The sequence below is a fragment of the Cupressus sempervirens genome, chromosome 7 (genome assembly GCF_028749045.1).
Source record: "Cupressus sempervirens isolate cs-2001-9-10 chromosome 7, ASM2874904v1, whole genome shotgun sequence".
Classification (NCBI taxonomy): Eukaryota; Viridiplantae; Streptophyta; class Pinopsida; order Cupressales; family Cupressaceae; genus Cupressus; species Cupressus sempervirens.
In genome coordinates this window covers 574,587,888-574,611,468 of record NC_143124.1, presented here as the reverse complement: position 1 = coordinate 574,611,468, position 23,581 = coordinate 574,587,888, and the positions used below count along the sequence as shown (strand labels likewise).

The window sequence follows — 23,581 nt, the reverse complement described above, 5'->3', positions numbered from 1 at the left end:
GTTGACATACGGATATAGGTTATGGGTGCATGGGCTTGGGAATGTTTTCCCTTTGGTGTTGTAAAAGGCTAACCCAATCTGGCCCCCAAAGACATTTCCTTGACCAACTTACTAGCTAATGCTCAAAGTATTTTGCTTGTTCGTAGCAACATTCCAAAAAATAGTAAGAACAGATGAATCGCAACAATTTTCAGTTCCTTCAGACCTTTCAACTAAGTAGCAGACATTGTTTGTACAAATAACAAAATGATATGGTCTAAATTGAACATTGAACAGGCTAAAATGATTAGAACAAACTTCATTCATACCCAGCTCATTGAGTACATGGCAACACAACTAGTTCATATAGATTTTGTGGCATTCATAATTGATATAAAAACTACAGAGGAAGTATTCCACTGCTCTCTGACCTCTTGGTAGTCAAATATAGATTCTTCTGTAATGTTATCTTCACAGTGACCTCAAATCATGTTCAACCTTTGCTGGTATAGCAAGGATTCACCGACTTCCTTTGACCTCGACAGTGTTTACCGTACTGGTAAAGAAATCAACGCATACAGACAATAATAGCAGAATGATATTCGCATATGCCAGAACATACATTAGGCTTCATAATATTCGCAATAGTAGATGATATCATGATTTACAATGATCCCAGATGGGATATAAATACTACCGCCGAACCTTCCCGAAGGAGTCCGTTGGCGACAAATATTCTATCCGCTACAAACTATTTACTGACGAAGTCGGCTACAGAATACAGAAACACCGCCGAACATCACCCCGTCGGCTACAGAATACAGAAACACCGCTGGACATCATTCTGTCGGCTGACACCATCCCCCCCAAAAAGAAAAGTCATCTCCGGACGACAATTACAACATATCTCAGACAAATTAACAAACAAAATATATCATCAGAGTGACTACAACAAGAAAAATCTACTTCTGTCACATCACTTCCACATTCATCCCGTTACCTCTGTAGCCTCTGCTAACACAATACTGTCTCCTCAAGCTGACCTTGATCGCCACCTGTGCTGCTTTCTCTGTTTTCAATTCCATTGTACCCTGAGCCAAGTGTCGCTACACTGCCTCCAACTAGATGATTAGCTCCTCCCGAGCTCTCTACGCATCCACCAAGACAGCCTCCCAGCCAACACCTACTCCAAGTGCCTCTGGTACACAGAAAGTCCATGCCTGCAGCAACTTCAACTCTTCTCCACTGGTCAGACTCCCACGACTGGGGGTCCAAGGGGCAACGCCCTCGGCGGGGTCGAGGGGCAGCGCCCCCACAGGGTCCTGGGGCAACGCCCCGGTCACAGTACAGGGTAGGGTTCGCCGCCAAGACCAAATTAGCACTTCGCAACCCACACAAAAATGCACGGAACCCACCATTTTTGTCATTTTCTGTCGATTCTGCACTCTTTCTGGCAACTACAGATGCGTCCCCTTTCCTTTGGCATCATCTGTAACTCATTCTGAACAACTTGAATCTGTCGTCATTTTTTTTTTTTTTTTTTTTTTGCAATTTCTCCTTCCTGACGAAATTAGTGTGCCTCTCAAAACTCTTGGCAGAAATCCTAATCCTCTGGATGGAAACTGTTGAGTGCACAAATTGAGAACCGCCAACGGCAAAAGAATGATGGCCAACTGCCCGAAAAATGAGAATAGCCTTCCCCCGTAAGCCGACGCCAATTACGTTGTTCAACTGAAGCACAGAGAAACCCAAGAACGCGCCTGCGAAAAACAGCATGCTCCTGATGGACCTTGTTCTATTACTTCCCCGTCCTCCAAAAGGTTTGCGTCGGCTACAGATTAGAGCCCGCAAGCGGAAAAAAAAATGGAAGTCTTGTATTCCCGCAGAGAAGTCTGCTGGCCGGAGGAGTTTGCTAAGTCCTTGACAGAGGACGTTATGTTTCTTTTTGAGCGGGGCTTTTATTTTATGCCCGCGGACCATTCCTTTACTGGCAGAGACTGATTTAAAGCCCGCGGGCTTTCTTTGGCGGAGTACTAACAGCTTCATGCCCACGGACAACTGCCCGCGGATCTTTGAACAACCCGCGGACAGACTGTCCGTGGGGACATTCTTTTTCAACTCCCGCAGACAGCTGTTGCCCGTGGGGTCTCTGACATCATTCCGTCGACTGACAGACAGACACTCTAACTCAACTGTTTGAAACCACAGAGATTCTGTAACCCAGTCTGAATCCTTTGTTTCCTCATAAACAGCTTACAGCAACCACGCATTCTACAAGTGTCCACTAGTGAGTTGAGATGGTAAGCTTAATCAAGGCAAAATTTATTGCTTCCAATGTATCGTGGTTTTTTCCAAATGAATATCTCTCAGTAGAAATTGCAAGTTCATTGACAGCATTATTCTCTATATTCCTGAAGCCAGTCACTCAGCCCGTTTGTTTGATGTCTCCACAATATTCATTGATTTCTGGGATTTAATCATTCGTTACCACGCTCCTCTGTAATTCCTCTTTTTGCATAAAGTTTGCATGTTTGCCAAAACCCTGAAATACTATCAAACTCTTACACACTAGTAGTATCCTAAACCTGATTCCCAATAACCTCTACAAGATTCTCTATTCGCTCCTGAGACTCACCCAACCTTCCATGGCTGTACTCGTCCACAACATGAATGCAAAAAGAATTCTACCCAACAACCATAGGTCTTCAGCACATCACAGCATTCGTCTGTAAATTAACAGGGGTTGGCAAAAACTATCTTGAGACTGTCTTCCAAGTCTGAAGATAGTAAGTTCTGAAAAGACTCTGCCTCCATAGGAATCAATCCAATCTGTGACCTGTAACTTGACTGGTTCCATAATAATCTTCTCTTCCCTCCAGACTGAACATTTCTCTCCTTTTATTCATTGCCAACTTGTAACTAATCTTTCCAACTCTTCAAATTACTCCGCTAAACTCCAGTTCCCTCATACAAGACAAGTCACAAAACAATTAATATTACACATCGTTTGATATTTAAATTAATTTTCAGAAAGGCATGGGCCTGTGGTGGAGCAGTTGTTGTCTCTCTCTGTAACAGCAAGATCTTCTGTTTGATTCTTAAAATGGGAGGTTAAATAAACTTAATATAAAAAAAAGAAGCTATGGGCCTGTAGTACAGCGGTTGTTGTTTCTCTTTGTAAGAGCAAGATCTTGTATTTGATTCTTGAAATGGGAGGTTAAATAAACTTAATATAAGAAAAATTAATTTTCAGAATGCAAACAGATTAATTTATGCAATAATCTTCAGATTTGACTAGCAAATAAACAACAAATGCTCATATAGAAAATCTCAGAAATTTCTATTATATCATAATATTCAGCAATACAATAACATGACCAACAAAAGCTCATATAAATTCTTCAGAATAGGTTATTGCATCATACATCAGCAAAACAATGACTTGCATGGAAATCCAATTTTAGAAACAGCAACAACAGTCATATTGGAAAAACATAGAAAGGTACCTGTAACACCAACTGTGAACTCTGATGTGAATCCACCCCTAATGCTGAACCGGGTTGGTGTTCAATACGGCAAACCAAGTCTAGATGTTTTCATCCTCAAGTTAACTGAAAGCCAAAGCTTTCTTTTTCTCGAAGAGAAATCTGACACAAAGTCAAAAATCCAAGCATGTTCAAAATGAGCTACTCCTTTTAAGGACCCGACCTATGACTCTTCAGCTTCCATATTCCAGTCCTTGTCCTTTTGCCAATTCGTCTCTTATTAACCCCTTGGATGACTTTAATAATTCTGCATTAAGTCTTCCATAATATTATTATAAATATGGGTTGGCCTAAAAATTCTTTAATGTCCCGAAAAAGGGGAACATTACAATCCTCCCTCATTCAGATTGCTTGCCCTCAAGCAATCGATACCAGGATCCAATATCATTTTGCAAGATGCTCTACAACTCCTACTGGTAACTGTGAAATAAGAATGCAACCCATCTACCACTAAGATCCCTGAATCCCATGTGTGAAATACTCTCACACCTGCACGTTGTGTTAATATGATCACAACTGTGTCAAATCTCAAAGAGTGAAGTAGCTCATCATAATACACATAATGCAAAACTAACATCCTGTTAACTCCTGGATCTCAAATCAACCTATCAGCATGATCCTGAGTGTAGAAATGGGTGTCTATCAACCTATAATCATCTTGAATCAGCCAACTAAACAAGTAGATCACCCCATCAAAACCAAAAACATCTCCAATACGTATGAAGTCCAACGCATAAGACAACCACAAGTTGCTCCTATAATCTGAATCGGGAATGGGAATGATACCCTTGTCACTGTGCCCTTGTACTGGAAGGAAAATCATCTCATATAGTATGTACCTCAAAATGAGATCAATCTGCAACTCACTATTTCCTAAAGGCTCAGCCAAATCTGAAAATATAATAGCAGTCCATGTGGAGCAGCCACTATTTACTTGGGTATGCATAAAAATAAAATCACCGATCAGTAAGGAGGCGGTTGCTGTATCATAAGAACATGGTGGAAAAACAAAAGGTGAGTTGTAGGAACCTTCATCTCCTGGTTCACTATGAATATCATCAGCCAAATCACTATCTTCATTAATGAAAATATCATCATCAAGTGAAATCTCTGAATTATTTCCTCTTGGTTCATCTCTATCCCCGTGGCATTGTAAAGATATACAACTACTGTCATAAAAATCAGAGTTCTCATGGTTGTCTTCATGCTAGTCCTTATAATCTTCATCAACATAATGAACCTCATAGAGACAAGGTGAAGTGTATATATCATGCTCTCCTTCATTCTCACTAAGGCTATGAATCCCTTCTATTATTTGTATGATCTCCTTAATGAGGAGTGGCTGTCCTAGAAATCTGATTTTCAGCCTGATGTAATGAGTATTGTTTCATACTTACTTGGAGACATGACTCATCTATCTCCTTCTCTTTATCTTTTGCATGTTTGATGGTTATATCCCTGTCTTTGAGCAACTTCGAGTAATTTGATTTCATTCTTTCCAATGCCTTCTTAAGAGTGTAAAGGTTTGCACTATTGTTTCCATTCATTATTGCCTTCTCCTTTTCAAATTTTCAATACTTTTAACTTCCCACATGGTTTCTTAAATGTTTTTATGAGTCTTATCAAAATGCATTGAAGTTGCAATGACCATATCAATTGATACTTTCAAAGTATACTCCAAATTATATGCTCCAAAATTGTCAGCCTAAAATTAAATTTCTGATTGGTCCTTCAAATCAGCCCCTATGGTAACATCACCTTGCTCTGATTCTTGAATACTAGACTCATTTTCAGCTGCACTATTTTCAGAATTTTCCTCTATCTTCAAATGTATTGTCTCACCGACTATTATGCCATTATTTTCAGTTAGTTCGCTCTTATAGAAAGGTTTAGTTTCATTTTTGGACATATCTTGTAGATTGACATTCTCATGAAAATGCTTGTCAATAATCACTTCCAATTCACCAAATAAGATGCTAGTACAATCCTTGCGATCATCCATAGCAAGTTCCCTCTCATGATCTTCTTCATGTTGAAGTTGGACTAACGGGTCCTCAACTTCCTCAACACTAATCTGCACTTCTTGAGCTGGCTCTACTTCCTTGTTATCCTCACAAGTGTGACCAAGCGATTAGATATGTTTGCAAGTGAAACAAATCTTCTCTTTCCTCATTTGGTTCTCACTTTCCTAGGGTCCTACAACCTGTAATTCCCTTACATTTAGTTCTTCTTTAGCCCGTTATTGTTTATACTTCCCAATTTTTGGCTCACATTCCTTCAACACCTTGTTGACCAACTTACAAGCAGTTTTTGAAGCATCTTGTTCTTTACCTGAAATTGCTAACAACATTATTATAAGAGGCTGAAAATGAGTATCACTCTCGTTTATGGTCATAATCATATAGTTTCCATAACTGCAAAAATATTTGCATTGTGTTCTTTCCCAATCGTGCCCAAGAAATGCTGAAATATGGTGCAAATCGAATCATACAATCCCATATCGAGCATAAGATTGCACAATCTAATTTCCGCAAATGTTTTTAGCATGACAACACTTCTTGAGAAATGATGACTTCCAATGTCCCCCAGATTCTGAAAACTATCAACAATGAGCAGAACTACCTCCTTCATTATTTCTTCTTCATAGGTTTCTTGCAGTGCTAAAATTCTTATGACCTCCACCAGACAATAAGTAACCAAAAAGCCTTATCTCACCCTTTGAATGCTTTAACCATTTATGATGACTCAACCTTGTCACTATAGGGAACAACAGTAGTCTACAATTAATCAGAGGGTGATTATTTGACCATGGTCAAACATCCTTGCAATTGAATTAATGTGCCAAGATTTTCTTCCATGTTTATAAGTTTCAACCCCAATTTGCCACCTGTTACATAGAGCACTTTGGTTAACTATAGTTTGTAATTTGATGCCATTTTAAGTCTGCTACAACAAATAAGAGGTTAACTCTAGCTTGTAATTTGATGCCATTTTAAGTCTGCTACAACAAATAAGAGGTTAACTCTAGCTTGTAATTTGATGCCATTTTAAGTCTGCTACAACAAACAAGAGGTACCCCTGTTTCACTCCTTTACTTCCAAGGATTTTGTTGAATCGTTTGCATGAATGTCGGCCTCTCTGAGTGTAGTCGAGCTAAAAATTAACAGCTGTTATTTTAGTAAATAAAATGCTCAAACACACATTCCTTATATGCGTAATCTTCGGCAAGAAAATTCAGATTCAATTGCTATAATAAGTTCCAAAAATATTTAGAGTACTTTTAAATTGTTATGTTTCTCATGGGCTTGTACCTCAGGAAAATGCCAAATAGTTCATTCAGCTGAAGCTTCTGACCAATCAAAAGGATCTATTTCTGGACTTTCTCCTTCAAAAAGATCTGAGGACTTTGCATTAAGAATCAATCTCATAATTGCAAATAAGAAACCTGATTTGAATTATCCTATCCCCAAAGTTCTGGAGTTCAATGTTAAATCATCAATTAAAAGTGTCACTCATAATGCTTCGTTAGGGGAGGCACTAGTACCAATAATCTTACGCAAGAGTCCTATCAATAGTGTCTTGAATTCTAGAGAATCGGCCACTAGCTTCTCTGGCCAAAAGAATTCAATTCCTGTGGCATCAAGTTCAAAGAATTCACAGCAAACCAATGATGATTCTTCAAGCTCCACAAACTTTGTTTCTCTAGACAGTACATTAATGGTTATAAATACTAAAACAGCAACATCTAAAGTTGAGGACCAAAGGGCTTAAAAAATATGTGGGACAAGCAGGAGGTCTGTTAGATATGCTTTTCAAAACTCTTCTCCACTCAAGGAATGAGCTCCTATTTTCAGTGTATAATGTCAAAAGAATGGAAGCCATGATATGATTTCTTCTAACACATTCCATACTATTGTTGTCTCTTCCCATTGGTAATACCTTGAAAGTGTTTGTAAGCTCAATATTGTATCGTGTGTACAAGGGATGGCTCCTCTGCATTCAGTTATAACATGGTAGCTACATAACCCGCGAACATACTACTTGTCCTTAGACAAATCAACCAACACACTACTGTCATATCATATTTTCTCCTGCGTCAAGGTTGACTGCAAATGTATTCTCAGCATCTGTGAGATATTACTTCTCTTCAAATGTTGTAACATTATATTGCTCCTTTACGACAAAAGATTAAATGTCTGGCTTAAGTCTTGGCAGAGTATAAGTAGTAATTTTACCAAACATTACAAACCCAGGCCCAATTATGATGCCTTATGTTGGAATCGAACCAGCATTACCAATGCTCTGTGATTATTAGTACACGTACACATTCTTTCTGGGTGCAAATTGTAACTTAACCTAGAAATATCTTTTTTGCCAAAATTTCATCTGACCTTCAATATCGATGTCAGTTATATGTTCAGACACTCAACTTGTTCAGACTTTTCATACCTCCACTCATGATTCCGGAAAGGTCTTCTCACTGCATTACGCAAATGTGTAGAAAGCCTCCATCATTCGTAGTTTTTTGTAATCCAAACTCTGCTCAATTATATACAAGCTAACTGTTATTTTGCAAAAGTATTCTCACACAATAATTATAAGAACTGCCGCATCTAGTTTTGCAGCTGTCGTTTCGACTAAATTTGACCCAATGTCACTTCAAATTCACAAACACCTGTAGATGTTTGACACTTAAAACTTCGCGACAACATTACAACTCCTATGCAACACGGTAAACACTGAAAAGGCGTGATGACCTTGGTTACATTGAACTCATGGAAACCACAATAGTCACCTTTCTATCAATGACGGCACAGGAATAATATTACAAATTACTAGAGTAGTTGTGACTTGTACCCAGATGATGTTGAAGACGGCTTAATATTTTCACTACATTGAGATTCACTTAGAGACATTAGCCATAACAACCCAAACTACCATACGCAACATACACTGCAACAAGATTCTTTAATTTATCAAAACAAAACCATGTCTGTTAATAGCATCAAAGTTATCAATCTGCAAGGATTTTGTCTCACTGACTCTTTACTAGATACATGTTGGCAATATTGTTGTCAAACTTCACAAACTTTCTACGTCCAATCTTTTCAACAGTACAATTCCCAAAAGTTGCGGTCCATGTATATGGCCTCCAAAAAATCCTTCACGACAATTATCTGCTACCCTGTTTTGGTTATCACATATATAGAAATATGTAAATATCTTATAGCACATTACTCATCCTGCCCATATGAATTATTTACGGCAAAATGAAACTTAATCTAACGCCAAAATTAATATGTTGGAGGATTTCTTGGGCATAATATCTGAGTTTCAGGGACAATGGTTTTAATGTCCCTTCACTACATGTAACATCAAATAGAAATCAGGACCTACCAATTAAATTTGCATTGTATCCTTTAATTCCAGAGACTCAGCTTAATATATATTCTGAAAAAGCGATAACTTCAAAAACTTAATATATATCCTTTAATTCCAGAGACTCAGCTTATTATATATTCTGAAAAAGCGATAACTTCAAGTTCTCTGTCTTACCTGGCACCATACGGCAGCCGTAGATGAAGGCTCTCTCCACCAAGCACAAAAACACTATTTATTCTACAACTGTGCTGGAGCTTCAAGTCTGAAGAGCACACCAAAACGGCAGAAAGTACTCCAAAATCTGTAGTACCAGACTCAAGCTACATTCCATTTGTCTCCATAAGGCTCAATATCCTATATAAATTGATACAAATTTCTTATCTGAATAAAATAATTTTTAGTTCCTTCTTCAAAATCAACCCTTATTTTTTAATCAAACACCGTTAATAATTGCCTTAGTCCACAAATTGTTAACCCTGCTGGCTGGCAGGATACACCGTTCTCATAAAACTTCTATGAAAAAAATATTTTTGCACAACTCCACAGGAAGGCAAGATTAATGCTCTAATAAATATTCCGACTCTGAAAATGATAAGCCCTTTTCGTAAATATGTCTTACAGGCTGGAAGGTTTGATACTCTGATACCACTATAATATCCCAACGGACATTCTCTCCCAATAGTCCCCAATTAATTTTCAGAATGCAAACAGATTGCTTTATGCAATAAACTTCAGATTTGACCAGCAAATAAACAACAAATGCTCATATAGAAAACCTCAGAAATTTCTATTGTATCATATAATTCAGCAATACAATAACATGACCAGCAAAAGCTCATATAAATTCTTAAGAATACATTATTGCATTATACATCCGCTATACAATAACATGCATAGAAATCCAACCTTACAAACAGCAACAACAATCAGATTGGAAAAACATAGAACGAATTGGAAAAACATAGAACAACCTGTAACACCAAATGGGAACTTTAATGTGAATCCACCCTAATGCTCAACTGGGTTGGTATTCAATACGAAAAGCCTAAAGTTTTCTGTCCTCAGGTTCTAGAAACTGAAAGTCAAAGCTTTTTTTTCTCCAAGAGAAATCTGAAACCAACTCCAAAATCCAAGCATGTTCAAAATGAACTCCTCCTTTTAAGGACCCAACGTGTGACTTTAGCTTTCCTTTTCCCATCCTTGTTCTTTTGTCAGTCCGTCTCTTATTAACCCCTTGTATAATGTTAAATTGACATTAATGATTCTGCGTTGATTTCCATAAGTCAATATTAATATAAATATAGGTTGGCCTAATAATTCTCTAATGTCCGAAAAAAGGGGACACAACAAAAGGTGGCTTAGCCATTTTAGTTAGGCCTAAATGGGCTGACAAGATTATTGGCAAAGGTATTTCCCCACGCCAAAGGGCCTTATGGATCACCTTTTTGAAGGATGGTTGTGATTTGGCACATGTAATATTTATGCTGCTAATGATTATAGGGATAGAGATAGTTTATGGAATTGGGCTACCATGGCTTTGCCTAACTCTCGCTGATTGTTTGTTGGTGACTTCAACATGATTGAGCATAGCGAAGATAAATATGGAGGTAATAAATTTGGCTAGAAAGGTAATAAACATTTCTTTTGGGATAAATTCAAAAGAAGGTTTATTCTTTATGATCCAATTGAAAATAGGAAGAATGTATTTTCTGATATTTGGTACACATGATGTAATAATCAAAGGGTAGCTTAGAGAATGTACTGCAGACTTGACAGATTTTATGGGGTTGCTTCGTTCTTTTCCTTTTCCTCTCAGGAGGGTCACTCTCATATTGTGGTTTCTCTTGCTTCCATTTCTGACCACTCCCCTATTTTTGCCTGCATTGATTTTGATTTGAGTTTTTCCATTACTTCTAGACCTCAGTATAATAAGTCTTTGGAATTTAATGTTGCTTTGCTTCAAGATGAAGACACTATGAGTGCAATCAAAATGGTCTCATGTCTTTCCAAGTTATGCAATGATCATCTTAGACCTAGGGAGCAACGGGATGAACTTATCATTTCTCGGAGGAATATTTTCTAAATAACATAAGACAAAAATGCGATGGATATGAACAGAGTAATCATTAGCTCAAACCAGACTGAATTCCATTGAAAAAGAGTTACAAAAATTATGAAAGATGATTTTCAACAACAAAGTGAATTGATCAAGGTTAAACATCACCTCAAAAAGATTCAGAATTACAAGATTCAGGGGCAGAAAATTAGAGCAAAGATAAACTAGTTGCATGAGGGTTGTTTACCATACAAAGTAAACGGATACTTATCGCAAGTAGTACAGTAAGATATAACATAGAATCAAAGTTGCTGGAAACTCCTCTATCCCTCCTTGGACACGCGTATCCCCGTATCCAATTTGGAAACATATCCAATACTGCTCGGATACATGTCAAATATTGTACCCATGTCTGCCTAATAAACTTGATTTTCGAACCATACCAAATACTATGGGATTTGTTTTTTTTTATAGATTTGATGTAGATCTTCCCTTTAATGTTAAAAATATATATATATATTAAAGAATTATTTTTTTTAAATAGTATTAAAAAAAACCTCCACCGGATGAGAAAGACAAATAAAATGTTCTTCTATTTCAGCAACCCATTTTTGGGTTATTTTCTAATGCAACTCTACTGTGTTTACAAATTGTAAAGTGTTAAATTAACTTATAAATATTTATGTAGCATTTATGTGTCAATATTACTTTTGAAGTAATGAAAATCTCCTACAATAACTTAAAAAACAATGTTAAATATATGTATATGTATTATTTATTAATGTTGTGTCCAGCCGTATCCATATTGGGTGTCTTACTCTTAATAAATGGTCGTATCCGTACCCAATACCGTTTCCATATTTGTATCCGTAGTCGTATCCGTGCAACTTTGCATAGAATAAATACTTTATTCATATACGCAATATGCACTCCAAGAACAATGCTTACAATAATGATTATGATGATGATGATCATCCAATAGTCCCTTTGGATGTGTACATATACTTTCCTGAAGGGGTGACTCAACCGTCACACGCCCTTTCGGATATAGTTCTACCCGTCAACTACAATATAGATTTTACCCACATCATCCCCCCCAAAAAAGAAAAGTCATCTCTGGACAACAATATAAAGACAACCTACAACAAGACTCAAATTACAACCAAAACAAATAATTACATCAATTTTAAGACACTAAGAAGAGGGATGCGTCCCTGGTGTAGTAGTCGTCCGTGCTCTAAGCTCATTCAGCTCTGCTCATAGCTTATACACTTGCTCCTTCCGTACTTTGAATTCTACTTCAGCCTCCATCTAAAGCTCCAAAGTTGATTGCATCATTTCAGCAATCTCTCCAAGCTCTCTCTCTTTCTCCTTTGCGACCCGCTCCTTCTCTACTGCTAATTGTTCCTTCTCTATTGCCACCTTCTGTAGCTGACTTTGTCGGGCTAACAATGCTGCCCTCTTGGATTCCCAGGCTACCCTCTCCGTGGCTAGCTTGGTAGCTGACTCCTCCCGAGCCTTCTCCGCTGCTACCTGGTCTATCTGGCTCCTCCAAAGGGTATAATACGCATCCCTGTATATCTCGACTATCTCTTGGGTCAAAGCCTCTACTCGGTTCTCTATACCCGGATCTCTCATAGTGGCCCAATCCTGGCGCATCTCTACAATCTCCATGCTTGGCCATCCTTGCTCCTCAAAAAAAACTGTAAACGCTGCCCAACATCCTAATCTCATGAAGGATCTCACACTCTCCAGCTACTTTACTACTGAGTCCAAGGCCTGTATCTCTACAGAGGCCACTACTTCGCAAGCCTGAGTCGCTAGAGTCACTATATCAGCGAAGAATGCCTCTTTCGTCACTATTTCTGGCGCTACTAGAGGCTATTGCTGAGCACCCATAGCCCTCTTTACTGTTTCCGCCATCCGCTCAAGAGCGCTATGTGGTAGTCCATCAATCCATGTCGGGTGACTCCCCTCCACCTGTGTCTGTAGAGGATCTTCCTCCGGAGCTACTTCTTGCATAGGTCTGTGAAGGTATGTCGCTCAAGGTGTTGGTGTACGATGAAACCTCGTACTCAGGTACATGCTTAACCTCTGAGTTCTACTCTCTCTATCTAGCTCCTCAAGCGATGCTAACAATGTTGTATCCACCATAACCACTGCATCCGAACCCACTACGTCCAAATGAACACCCCAAGTCCTCAAACCCTCGCCTATCGATATCTCCATCACTCCTCCTTGAGTGCCTATCTCCTCATCAGGTACAAGTACCTCAACCTCGGACTTTGGTATAGTCGGCAAAACCTCTCAAGCAAACTCCATCGTTACCTCTGGAATAGCTGTCTCTGTTGGTGACAGATGCGCCTTTGCTAATGCCTCTGGAATGGATAGTGTCTCTGCAGCAGGCTGAATCGCAACTATAGCCGAAGTCATCACCACTGGCTATCTAAACTAACCAAACCCTAGAATGCTGTGTACCTACTGGAACCAAGTGTGTTGTCGCTAAGAGTGTAGGCCGTGGAAATCTCAATGGTGTAGCTATAATTACTTCTGCCTCCTCGTCCTCTTCATCCTCCTCATCGGTCTCACCCTTCTTAGAAGAAGTCTCCTCACAACCACTGTCAGTATTTCCTCCATCCAGTCCCAGTCATTTCTATCTGACCATGGTCTTGTTGCCAAGCGTATCGAGATGCCTCCGCTGCATGATTGGGGGTTCGCCTAGCGCGAGTGGTCTTGGTTTGGCCTCCAGTGCATCATTGGGGATCATCCGCATTGTTGCCTCCAAGAATAGCCCAATGGCATAGTGTGGCATGTAGAACGTCTTGTGTTGTTGTGTCATAAATTTGTACATCCGTTCTACCAACAATGTAGCCCAGTCGCATACTCTTGCATTCAAGATCACGTTCATCATGGCAACGTGCGGGAATGAAATGTTTGAAGCGTGGCTGGATCCTGTGAGGCGACTTTTTACTACATCCGTAAGACAACACCAGTGCCCTTCCTACACGTTGGACTTCTTTAGTCCTCTACCCTTTGACGTGTCTATGAGAGCTTCTTGCTCCGTCTGTGTCAAATCCCCACATACCAGCTGTATCAGTTGTGTTTTTACCTCCAGACTCAACTTTTTCGGTTTACTATCTATTTTCCTTCCCCCTTGTGCATGACCAAGTATCCTGAATACCCATGTGAAGTCTACCGGTCTGAATGATATTACCAAGTTGCATCCTAGATAGGCAAACGTACAGGTTCGAGAGAACCTATTGTATGTTTCTATCATTGTGCGCAAAAACCCTTCATAATCTCAAATACAAAATACATGCATTTGTATTACCCATTCAACCTATGCCTTTCAAATGTTGGCCTTCATTGCATGGTTATCAGGTGTCTCCTACCACCACTTCTTACATTTTGCTCCATTCAACCCTTCAAATGAAACATTCTGCGCTGTGGGATTATCCATTGCAACCAACTATACTGTTTGCTTCCCTTTCTTTTTGCTTGGTCCTGTACTTGTGCCTCCTGCAACACGTACTATGGATGGCAAAGTCTTTATGTTCATGTTCATGGCTACAGTTGTTGCTGAATCTTCTTCCAATTTCTTTTTCCAAGCCCTTTCACCAGCTAAATGCATAATTGTCACTTATTTGTCGTTTTGCTTGAAGAAGACAAAGTGGTTAGGTTAGTTGCCTTTGTACACAACTTATTTTGAAGTTTCCTTTTACTTTTGATAGTGTCCGTACGGCTCCTTTATCCAATGCTCTATCTATTGTACGGGTGTATTGTTTCTCCTCCTGAGATTGTACCGCTGGATGGCTTCTACTCCTCTCTTCACTTAAGAAATCGAAGCATTTAGACCTCAATGCAACGTCATGCATAGCTTTCCTTTGCAAACTTCTCGGCCCTACGGTGTACAGTATTACTCCATGGCATCCTCTCAATGTGTCATCTATATGGCATACGGTATTTCTCCATGTTTGCTATGATTGCCCGTATGGTAATACCACAGGTTTTGTATTTTGCTCTCCTGTTAGCTGATGGTTGTACAGTCTTTTCCTCCAAGCTTCTAATGTCCTGCCCGTACGAGATGTCTCCTCGTCTCTGTTCACCGAAACAAGGGTGACAAGAGTTCTAAATATTTTTTCAACTTAATCAAAGCTAAGAATAAAAGAAAGCTTATTGAATCTATCCAAATTGAGTCTAGAGATACAAATGATCTAGGTGTTGTTAAGAATGCATTTTACAATTACTACTGTAAGTTATTCTCTACTGAACATGGTCCCAAAAATCAAGCAGTCCTTGACAAATGTTTGAAACTAATCCCTAAGAAATTGTCTAGTGAGGATGTGAATGTGCTAGATAAATGCATCGCCCTTGACAAAATTCGAGGCATTATTTGCTCTTTGGCCAATGATAAGTCCCCAAGACTTGATGGGTTACCTGCTGAATTCAATAAGAAAAACATTGAGTGGATTGGGGTGGAACTATTGGAACTCTATGAAGATGCTTTTGAGCAAGGCTCTTTAGGGCTAGTATCAATAGGGGGGTTATTAAACTATTGTTAAAGCTTGGAGATAAATCCCTAGTTAAACACTAGAGACCTATTACTTCATTGAACATTTCCTTTTAGATTATTGCTAAAGTTTTGGCCAAAGGGATTGCTAATATGTTAAGGAAGTTCATTTCTGTCACTTAGACTGTAAAAAGAAGATGGTCAGCCTCGTGCTATGATCCTCCTTGACTCTAAAAAAGCTTATGATAAGGTCGAGTGGCCTTTCATAATTGGCATGTTGCAAGCTTTTGGCTTTCCTAACTATTTCTGCAAATGGATTCAAATTCTCTTTAAAGATACTTCTTTTGTCATTGATGTTAATGGTGAGTTAGCTAAACCTATTCCACTACAGAGGTCCATTCACCAAGGGTGCCCTATTGCCCCAACTTTGTTTGTTACTTTTGCAGATGCCCTCTTTTATATCCTTAGATCCTCTGAACTTAGTCCTCCTCTCAAAGGTATTTGTCTTCCTAACATGGATGAGCTTATTAATGCCCAATTTGCAAATGATACTTCTTTATCCCTAAAGCTTTCTAAAGTCAACTTTGATAATGCCTTGGATAGACTACAATTCTTCTGCCTTGCATCTAGAGCCAAAATTGCCCCCCATAAACCAATTGTGCTTGGATGGTCTAAAACCGCCCCTAGTTGATTTATCTCTCATGGTTGACAATGGGTTTGTCCTAGCAATATTGCCAGGTATCTTGGTATTCCTTTTGCAGTTGAACCCTCTACTAAGGATATGTGGATGTGGCTGTATGAGAAAATAGAGAAGAAACACTTAAAATGGCAAACCCATCACTTGTCTCTAGCTGAAAGGATTCAAGTTGTTCAAAAAGTCCTTGCATGTCATCACATTTATTTCTCCTCTGCATGGTTATTCCCTAATTATCAAATAAGATTGGATAATATTGTGAGAGTTGGGATTGGTGTTGCAGCCTAAAAGAATGGGTGGGTTGGGATTGAGAGATATTAAATCTCATGGTATTGCTCTTGCAGCAAAATGGATCTTCAAGGCTATTGTTGGCAATGAACCATGGAAGGTTCTTATTAGAAACAATATTGAAAGATCTGTTATAGTTAAAAGGAAACAATAGTAGGATATCCCCATTTGTGATATTATGTTGGGTGAGTTTAAGATGAAAATCTTCAGTTCTAATATCTTTGCTTCATTATGGAAGGCATGGTCTCATGTGAGATATTTTCTTTCAAACAAAGGTGTTATAGGATGTCTTCTCTCTTATTTTGTGGTTGATAGTTCTATATTGTGGGGGGTTATACTTGAACAATAAACCTTTGGCACTGATCCAGAGTTGCTCTGCAAAAAATTGGAATAACAAACACATTTCTCTTATTAGAGACTTGTTTGTGGATAGTTGACTACGGTCTTGGGAGGAGATTAGTGTTAAGTTTGAGATTCCTAGTTCTTTAAAGAAGACATATACTTCGTATATAAAAGCTATTGGTAGTTCTTTTATGAGCACAGTATATGATACTAATAGTTTTTTGAAGCTAGGTTAAATGGTTGGATGGTTCAAAGCTTTTGGATGAACCATGGCTGGGGTCTTAACTGTCCTTTCTCTAATTGGCATTTTTCTTTGAATTCTTCTAGCATTCCTCCTCTAAACCTAAAAAAGCTATGTTTTAGATGGTTACTTCTATTAAAAGAAGTGGTTGTCGAGTCTGTGCGTAACTCTTTGGATCATGAATCTATCAAGTTGATGAAACTTTTGAGCACTTGTTTTTTTAATGTTCTTTTGCCTTGGAAGTTTGGTCTATTTTCTTAGGTTCCCCTATCACCTGGAATTGTCGGCCTGGTATTTCTTGGAGTGACATCCTTGCTTGTTATGTAGAGTACTTTGATTTGAAACCCAAAAGATTTTGGTTTGTACTTTCTTGTGAAGTTCTTTGGTTTTTATGGATGGAAACAAATGGAGAGATTTTTCAAAAGAAGGCCAAAAGATTTACTGAGTTTAATCTCAAACTCACTCATTTTTCTATATGTCTCAGGTTTCTCTTACTCTCGAGATTTCTAAGAGCCAATTTATGATGCTTGTCCGAGAAGGATCTATGCTTATTTTAAAAGATGATGTTAAAGTTGTCCAGTATTTGAACCGATACACAACTATGTTGGATCAAGATGAACTCGACAATCTTATGATCAAGGTACATCTAATGCTAGCAATGTCAATGAACGTAATGTGGGCAATGTTGATGAACCTGATGGACTCATAGAAGACCATGTGGTGGTTGGATGGGATAATCATATTTGTCCTCATGATATTTATGATACTAAGAAAAATGTCAATAGATGCAATGATGGTTGGAGTAGAAGATCCTCTGTGCTGTAACAATTTGTAGTTATGATGACATATTCTATGTGAATAATCCGATGATATAATATTTTTTTAAAGGCGTCTAATATGCATATGTAATTTCTTTAGTTCAAGTATACTTCTTCTGTCACATTTGTGTCTTCACCCTCATTTTGTAAATGTATATATGAAGGTGGAGACTGATTTTGATTTGATCTTCTTCTCCCAACTAAAGGACCGCCTTTTTTATGATGTTACTGATATATCCTGACTCGATATCCTAACCTCAAGTGACACCTTGTTAGCCTGTACTTGGATCTGCATCATTACATTATTGCATATGCAAGCTTTAATGTACATAGATATATTTATATCAAGATAGTTGTGAGTGAAAAGAACAACATTTCTATCTTTCCAGAGAGTAAATAGAATCTCCATCCTGAAATTATGTCAAATCTGAGTGTATTTGAAGGGGATTCTAGGCAAATCACCCAGCAAAATCATACGCCAAGAAAAAAGCTCACGCCAAAATGGTTTGATTTTATGAATCCAACTCCAATATTGTTGAGCTCTTTGAAAAAACAAAAATATATAAAGCTCTTTGGTTGCCCATAAAAGGGATGCCTAGGATCAAGAACTCCTAAATGCTTGATCCAAGGACCCAGAGGCAAGCCCTGGAAAAGAACACACCAAGCCAAGTGTGTAATCTTTGGCTTAGTAATGGCGGTCCAAATAGCATGAAATCTTAGTCTCCAGTTTTTCTAAGAAAACTGCAAGTGTCAACACTAGTTGAGGGTGTCAACCATGGGCAAATGTGGCACCAACCAACGGTATCCCATCTTGAGCTTATAACTAGCAAGAGTGCAAGAATACCATTTCCAATCCTTCCACCATGGTTTAACAGGTTGAACACCCAACTTGTCAAGCATGTGAGGAGGCAAGGCAAAAACCAACAAGTCAAAAGTTTGACAATCTAAGCGAGACAAACAAAACTGGACTTGCACGTTTCCCACATTCTGAAGCTCGTTGTAGCTCTAGAGAACAAATCTTTGGGTGTCCTAATGCCACGTTTATAAAAACATAGAGCACTAACACCCTAAACCTTACCAAGCAGGACCCCCTGCACAAAAAAGAGGGGAGACCACCAAATATTATGTTGGTTTATCACAGAACCCATCGCCAACCTAGCGAAGCCACAACTTGATGGCTTCCCAGGCTCTCTAGATGCTTTTGACAACAAAAGTGCCCTGGATTTGAATTGGTTATGTCATGATGAGAAGGGTTTGAAAACCAATCCCCTACCAGATCAATCTATTTATAGGAAAACCTGTAGAGATGCAATGCCTGAGACGAATTTTACAAGCCTCATTCCTAGTCAAAGCACGGATGACCCACTTGGCACATAAAGAAATTCCCTGCTTTCGTGTAGAAAGAAGGCCCAGGACTCTAGACTCCTCGGAAAGGCAACAATACTCCCAGGCAACTCTATGAAACCCATGATGATTGGCTCCAGAAGCCCAAAGGAAATATCGAAGGAGTTTCTCCAGCTTCATGTATGAGGCTTTTGAAGGAGCCCAACTAGAAGAATAGTAAACATGAGTGGCTGCTAGAACTTTGGAACAAATCTAGAATTTAACAATCAAGGAAAGCGGCTTGGTAATCAAGTATTCAAGTTTCTTTTCAATCTTCGCCAGAACTACATTCCACAAACCAACAAGTGAAGCTTGCAAAGCAAAGGGGATGCCCAAAAAGCGGAAAATCTCTCTATGTTGAATCCATTTACAGCCATATTGAGAAAGCCGAGTAGGAGCAGGAAGAAAAGACTGCCTATAGCAAAGAGTCTTATGCCATTGGATAGCTGAACCAGAGGCAAGACAAAAGTGTCAAGGCATTGAAGAGCATTGGAGACATTTTCCTCATCATCAATGAGAGTAAGAAAGGAATCATCAGCAAAATGGCCAGTGACAAGATGGGTAGGTGACTCGGGCAGGGAAATTCCTCTGACAAGGCCAGCAGAGATAGCATTGGCAAGACAAACCCCTCAGCAGCAAGCACATGGAGAGCCGAGGTTAAAGGGAAACCCTAGCAGTTGGATCTGGAAAGGTCAATAGCTTCGGATTGTCTGCCATTAACGGTAATACAAGCAGATGCATCACCAAAAAGCATCTGAACTGACTGAATGAAGGTGGGACCAAACTTGAGGGCTTGAAGCATTGCAAGGATGAAGAGCCATTCAATACGGTGTAATCCTTGTTGTATCTCATCCATCCAGATACAAATGGACAAAATTTGTGTTGTGTATTGTCCCTTAGTAGACCAGTTGTCTCTATAAAGGCAATTGTGTGTTGTATCTTTTCCATCTAGAAATAATGAAGAGCGACTATATGTTGCATCATCGAAATTATGAGTAATCTATTTAATTGGAAGACCAGTTGCCTATATCAATTGGGTTTTCAACTGCACATTGAGGTTTTCCCAACTCAAATATTGTATGTTATGTTGCCGCAATTCATTTGCTAAGTAGCACAGTGTAATAATGTATTTGTTAATAAACATCATTTGATTATTGATTTACTAGCATAACAAAAGTTCTTGGTTTTGTATTTATTTTCTACAAGCAGTAGTTTTGAGACTTTACAGATCATGTTGGTAGGCTTTGCCTATCACCCATCAAAATGGCTGCGCAAAAGTAGAGAGTAACTTCTCCATTCACTGTGTGCTATTTCAATTCATCACGCTTCACACTATAGAGTTATGTGCTTTGGACTGTGATTTCTGCCTTAACCAGGGAATGCAATTTCTGCATTCAGCAGGCATATTTAAGAGCAATATGCCAATGCAGAGGCCCTCTAGAAGCACTCATATGGACGGAGGAATATTCGGTTGGTGGAGAGGAGGCTGCAGCTGGCCAAGTGAGGTCGGGAGTTATGTGAAGGTGGTGCAGCATTATGCTGTTTTAGTATTGCTTTGAAGTTTGAAAGCATATTCTAGCATTTGTGCATTGTACTGTTACTTCATTTTTTTAGTTTGGCAGTATTTTATTGTTTTGAGTATGATTATTAGCCAGAGATAATAGTAATCCTGGCCTGCAATGGAAATGTTGTAATTGTAACAATCTATGTTAAGCTTAAAGGGCGGGCCCCTGCAGAAGCCCAAGCTATATTTTGTAACAAAAAACACTCTTTTTACCAAACATATACATCAATAAATTTATAATGTGAAATTGAGGTCCATATAATTAATGGTACAGAACTGCAACACACATGACCAACGTGGCATAAAAAACTCGTATCTTTCAGGTTGGCCAATGGTGGGGGTATGAATTTCAGCGTTGGGCAAGATTTAAATGGGGCAGCACATTTAAGTATGATACAATCTTACCTGCACACAAGAATAAGGCCCCAGCTTACCCTACATGATCTTTTCTGCAATCCTTAAGATCACCCGGGAGTTATCGAACCAATGTTTTGCATTAAAGTTCATGAAAATGTGAAACTTCAAAAGCTTCTCCATTTGAACTACGGACTATCTGTAGGAAAATAAAGATCCTAGTTTGTTCACAGAGAAAATTGTTATCAATATCAATAAAAGGAGACCAAATCTCAGAAAAGAAGCAACAAGCCTCAAGTTTTGCTTATAAAGCTTCTACACTTCGCACAAGAGGCATGACGGATATGGTATACACTTGTTTAAGGGAAGTTGCTTGCTTGACTCCGCAGACATTCAATTCATTCCATTTCACTCAGAGGAAGAGACAAATACTGACCTAATAGTTATGTAAGTATTGATGTCTTTTCGTGTGAGCTCGGAAAAGGAAGCAGCTTCAGTAAAGAGGGGTTTCTTCCTCGTAAGTGGAGTTGGGGCGGTAGTTGCAGTGTCTCCTTCCTCTTCTTCATTACTCGCTGTTGAAATGCTTCTCGTCCCAATACTGTGCCCAATAAGAGCATTGTCACAAGAGAAGCAATATACTCTAGTCGCGTTAAGGAACCGGGTTCGGGTGAAAGCTCGCATGGCATTTTTCACGATTTCCCTCATAACTGGTCTTATGCTCTCATCATTGAAAGCCTGCAACTGCTCGACGTGTATTCCCCGCTTCTCAATGAAAAGGCTGGGTTGTCTGATGCCAGATCAATGGGGAGCACTGCTCATCAGTACTCATCATATTCTACCCCGGTTTAGGTGTGCAAACCCAAAGAGCAGCTTTTTAACATTTTTGTTTTTATTATTATTTACCATTATTTGGATGTAACCTGAAAGAGTGATGCATCTATTTTGGGGGTGATAAAGACAATCTGATCTTGTATTAGCACTTTACTAATCAATTGATTTGGATTATGATTTGTTATGTTCTCTTTAGTATATGCTCATTAATCTGATGCAGATTTATTGAAGTGAAATAAAGAAATATTTCAATTTTCCATATACAAATAAGTAAAAAGAACTATTCGATCTCACGACAAATAGAGTTGTACATCATTCTTATAAATTTTTTAGAGACATATTTAAGACTATATGGTTGCTTCACATTTTTGCAAATATTTCAAGGGGAATCTTGGTTGGAGATGTAATCTATCTATTCCAATCTATGAATTAAAAATGATGCGAAGGTTTAGTTGGTATATGAAGTGGTCTAATTTTGTATCTCTATCTTTATCTCTTTAATGTATTTTTTCCTATAACTCTACATCTTTGTCTCATTTTCTCTACATATTTCTACCTTAGTATCCCCCCACTCTTTTCACTTCTATATCTTAATATTTATGTCTCCCTCTTTCTTCCTCATCGTGTGTTTTCTCTCCCATCTATGTTTATCCCTATTTGTCTTCCTCTCTCCCCATCCATTCCTTCATCATAATGCCATTACATATCCCTATTTCCACTCTATCAATCCGTATTTCTCCCTTACTTCATCCCGCACTACCATTTTCATTAATAGTTTACTATTTATTGATTAAGATTACTCGATTCTAGACACCTCGTGTCAGTAATTGAATATTCCAGTTGCTTCCAACTACGTATTTGTTCAATCTCCTTTTGTTATTTCTGAATATAATGAGTACCATGTTTGTGAAGAGGAAGCCTTCGACTGTTGGACGTGGAAAGGTCATTTGTAACTTTGAATCTCTTCTTGTTAAGTCATTTTCTAGGAAAATTAAAATAACAATTCCAATCTATTTTGAGTTATGTGCCTTGTCTCGAATAAGCAAGGTTATAGCTTTGGCCAAATACAACCTTAACAAATGTATATGTCTTGTTCTTTCAAGAATCAATACTCAAGGCCTTTTTACAAAAAAAATGTGATTTATAGAAATCAATAGCACTTTAGAGTTAAGATAGTAGAGATGTAGTATAAAAAATAAGAATAGAAACTCCATTCCATTAATGGTTGAGGCTTTTTTACAAACAAAAAATGTGATTTATAGAAAGCACTAGCACTCCAAAGTCAAGACACTAGAGATGTGGTATGAATAATAATAGAAACTCCATTATATTATCAATTAGAAGCATCAAGACAGAAATGATAAATTTTGCCAACTTACATGACCAAATTTTAACTTCATTTCAAAGAAAATCGTATGGAATTATCTAACCAAAACAGAATTGTCATGTTTCAAACACTTCCATGACAAAGCTAGTATGGAATGTACATTTAGATTTCTAAAGATGACTCTGCCTATGATAGGTTTTAATTATTATTTTCAGAACCACATTGAGGTAGTCATCCTTTTTCCTCATCTTAATCCTCATCCTCTTC

General features: G+C 38.4%; 1 protein-coding gene across 3 annotated transcripts in view; it reads right to left on the bottom strand.

Annotated features, from left to right (window-relative positions):
• LOC149548052 (mitochondrial 28S ribosomal protein S29-like protein) overlaps window positions 1-22,045 on the bottom strand; it is a 185,948-nt gene extending 163,903 nt beyond the window's left edge. Inside the window, exon 1 of one of the 3 annotated variants that reach the window (XR_016353966.1) lies at window positions 21,593-22,017. Coding sequence is in view for 1 of the 3 variants with exons in the window: in XM_089792080.1 (XP_089648206.1) it covers window positions 21,593-21,861 (269 nt within the window). In the remaining 2 variants the exon portion in view is untranslated. Of the gene's footprint in view, window positions 1-21,592 lie in introns of all 3 variants that reach the window. The other 2 variants (XR_016353967.1, XM_089792080.1) reach the window with 2 other exon arrangements.
• Window positions 22,046-23,581: the final 1,536 nt, after the last annotated feature.